We start from the raw sequence: 3,435 nt of genomic DNA, 5'->3' as shown, positions 1-3,435 counted from the left end.
AGAGTTCTTTGGCTGCGCGGGGTGACCGGAATACGGAATATTTTCATGCCCAGGCAGTTCAACGGAAACGTATAAATAAAATTGGGTTGCTAACAAGCGCAGATGGCTCAACATGTCAGACTATGGATGAGAACCATGCAGAAGTCCAAGGTTTCTATGAAGCGTTGTATACTTTCCAGGGATTCAGGCCTATGGACGAGCTGCTCATACTGGTAGTGACTTGTGAGTGAATATGTAGAATTCATCGTTCAAAATCAAAGTATTATACAACACTTCATACATGCATGCATCAGTTGGTACTACAATAAACCGAAATTCAGCAAAATTGGCAAAAAGGAATAAAATCAACTAGAAATATGCATATAAGATAAGGGGAATATTCTCATGTTTTTGTGTACATAAGAAAATACACTCATACATTGAAAATTTAGACAATGTATGGAACAAAAAGGTTTTAAACCGAATGAAGGAAGTAAAACTGACATACTAATCGACCATCATTGGTCTGCTTTAGCCTAACATCGCCGCATGAATAGCAAAGCATGGAGCAAGAGACCAATATTGGTATGTTTATAATTATAATCAATCCATCTGCTCTGGGATTCCCTTGGCGCCGACGTTGAAGAACTCGATGATGACCTCGAGCGGCAGGCCCTTGGTCTCGGGCACCTTGAGCGCGACGAAGAGGAGCGCGAGGCAGCAGACGCAGGCGTAGATCCCGAAGACCCCCGCGAGGCCGATGGAGTTGAGCATGACGGGGAGGCTGTATGTGACGATGATGTCGCCGATCCAGAAGGTGAGGGAGCAGAGCGCGATGCAGAGGCCGCGGACACGGGTGGGGAAGATCTCGGCGCAGAGGATGTTGGGGATGGGACCGAAGCCCATGACGAAGCAGCAGAAGTAGATGATGACGGAGCCGGTGGAGAGCGCGGCGTGCACGGTGGTGCCCATGGGCACGACGTTGGCGATGATGAGGATGACGAGGGACAAGATGAGCACCGGGATGGTGGTGAGCAGCAGGGTGCGGCGGCCGGACAAGTCCATGAGCCACATGGCGAGGCCGATGCTCGGCATCATGAGCAGCGTGGTGAGGCCGGAGATGAGGATGGAGGTGGAGTCGGCGCTGAGGCCGAGGCCGGCGAGGAGCACGCTGACGCCGGCCTGGTCCAGGATCTGTGGCGTGTAGTAGAGCACGCCGTTGATGCCGGAGAACTGCATGCGTGTTAGCATCGTGGGATCCATGTCAGCATGTATGGCACGTCCATGTCAGACACAAGATGATAAAATATATTGAACACGTACCTGCTGGAGGATTTGAATCATCATCCCACAGAAGAGGGCGTGGCGGACGCCGGGCTCGAGGAGCTCGCGCCAGCGGGGGCCGCTGGCGGCGGCCTTGGTGGCGACGGCCTCCGGCGGGTTGGCGAAGGCGGGCTCTGTGGGGCTCTGTCCGATGAGGACGTCCTTGGTGTAGAGCATGGACTGGCTGACCAGCGCCGCTGCGTGGACGTACTCGCCAGGGCCGCCGGCGCCCGCGCCCGCGCCGTTGGCGCCGCCGGGGATGCCCTCCTCGTGCAGGTACATCCTCTTGACGCCGCCGCGCTTCACGCCATCGGGGCCCACCTTCTCGGTCCACTTCCACGCCAGCTGCCAGCCGCCGCCGATGCCCATGGTGCTTGCCGCGTCCACGCCGCCGCCCATGCTGCTGAACCTCTGCATAGACTGGCTCCGTGGGTCGTTGGTGTTCGTCTTACCCTCCACCTCCGTGCTCTGCCTCGACAGCAGGGGCGCCTCGAGACCGCCACCGGCGCCAGGCGCTGCTGCCGGCTCGTCGTCGTCCGACAGGTACTCGTCGTCCTCGTCATCCGCGCGCGCCGCGTTCTCCTCGTCCCACGCTCCACCGCTGCCGCCGGGTGCGCCGGCGGCGGCGCCGCCAGGCCTCTCAACGCTGAGCATGCTCCCGAGGTTGGGGAACAGCGTGCTCCCCCTCATGCTCCCGGCGCCGCCGTCTCCGGGGAGGCGCTCGTGCACGCTCCCGAGGAGCGCCACCACGGGGTCCCTCATGGAGTCGAACATGCTCCCCTGCCTCCCCGTGCCACCGAGCCCCAGCGCGCTCCCCAGCATGCTGCCCCTCCCGCCGGCGACGGGCTGCGCCACCCACGACAGCCCCTGCTCGGGCCCGTACAGCGTCACCGTGTCCCTCTGCTCCTGGTCGCCGTCCGCCGGGCCGACGACGTACTCCTCGATCTCCGTCTCGCCGGCGCTCCCCAGCCCCTCCACCAGCAGCGCCATCTCGCCGGACACGTCCTCCCTGCCCCTCAGCTTCTCCAGCACCACCCTCGCCTCCTTCATCCTCCCCTTGCTCACCAGCCAGCGCGGCGACTCCGGCAGGTAGAACACCGTGAGCGCGAGGTAGATCAGAGAGGGCGCGGCTAGGACGCCCAGCATGGTGCGCCAGCTCGGGCCCGGATGGAGCGTCATGGTGAAGATCATGCAGTACGCCATGAACATGCCCGCCGATCCCGTGAACTGAGGAAACGTGTTGAGCAGGCCCCGGATCTCGGGCGGCGCCGTCTCGGAGATGTAGACGGGGACGAGCGTGACGGCGAGGCCCACGCCGAAGCCGTCGATGAGGCGGGCGATGAGGAGCACGTACACATTGGGGGACCATAGCATGACGAGCCCGCCAAGGAAGTAGAGGAGCGAGGAGGCGATGAGCATCGGGCGGCGGCCGACCATGTCGGCGACGGGGCCGGAGAAGGTGGTGATGATGGTGGCGCCGATGAGGGAGGTGGCCACCACGAGGCCCTCAACGGCCGGCTGCGTCTCCAGGTGGAACTCCCTCTTGATGTACATCACGGCACCGGCGATCGTGGCGTTGTCCACGCCCTGCAGCATGTTGCCTATGGCGGCCGTGATGGCCACCAACACCGCGCCCCTCATTGATCACCACGTAAGGTGCGCACTAGCCGAAGAAGAGGAGGGAGAAGAGAGAAGAAAGAGAGAGAGAGGAGGGCCTCTTCCTTGGTCGGATTGGAAAATGGATCATATGGGTGCCGAAGGAGCAGCGAGGAGGAAGACGACCGCGGTTGGCAATGGATCCACAAAACGAGGAGCTAAACTTGGGCCGAAGAGAAGTCTTCCTCCTCCTCCATCGGTCTGCATGCATGCTATTCTATTCTGCCGCGAGACCAGCGGAGATGTATCCAGCCTCGGTCGGTCCTCCGGGCCTCTTTTCTGCTATACACGGTCACATGCGCTCCCACCGTGCCACAGTTACCACAGGGTATCACTTATCCTCGTCTCTTTTTCCGCAACTACGTGTGTCTGCTCTGTTTTGCTACTGCAACCCGTCGTGCACAGATATTTAGATATATAGGATATCATGCAGAGTATACATTACGCAGATCTTTATTCCTTTCTTTTTTGCGGGGA

The 3,435-nt window shown here is 60.1% G+C and overlaps 1 protein-coding gene across 1 annotated transcript; it reads right to left on the bottom strand.

Annotated features, from left to right (window-relative positions):
* Nucleotides 1-339: 339 nt before the first annotated feature.
* LOC123162561 (monosaccharide-sensing protein 2) lies at nt 340-3,157 on the bottom strand. Its single transcript, XM_044580336.1, has 2 exons — nt 1,303-3,157; nt 340-1,212 (listed from the first exon to the last, which is right to left on the bottom strand). The coding sequence occupies exons 1-2, from the start codon at nt 2,941-2,943 to the stop codon at nt 583-585; spliced, it is 2,271 nt and encodes a 756-aa protein (XP_044436271.1). The 5' UTR covers nt 2,944-3,157; the 3' UTR covers nt 340-582.
* Between the last annotated feature and the right edge of the window lie 278 nt (nt 3,158-3,435).

This window comes from Triticum aestivum, chromosome 7B, assembly GCF_018294505.1.
Source record: "Triticum aestivum cultivar Chinese Spring chromosome 7B, IWGSC CS RefSeq v2.1, whole genome shotgun sequence".
NCBI classification, from domain to species: domain Eukaryota; kingdom Viridiplantae; phylum Streptophyta; class Magnoliopsida; order Poales; family Poaceae; genus Triticum; species Triticum aestivum.
This window is presented reverse-complemented; position numbering and strand designations above follow the sequence as displayed.

What these genes read in the sequence shown, in the direction of transcription:
- LOC123162561 (XM_044580336.1), bottom strand. Translation starts at nt 2,943, where the DNA reads ATGAGGGGCGCGGTGTTGGTGGCCATCACGGCCGCCATAGGCAACATG. An exon ending in TGATTCAAATCCTCCAGCAG is followed by an intron (nt 1,213 to 1,302) that starts GTACGTGTTCAA and finishes ACACGCATGCAG; the next exon opens with TTCTCCGGCATCAACGGCGT.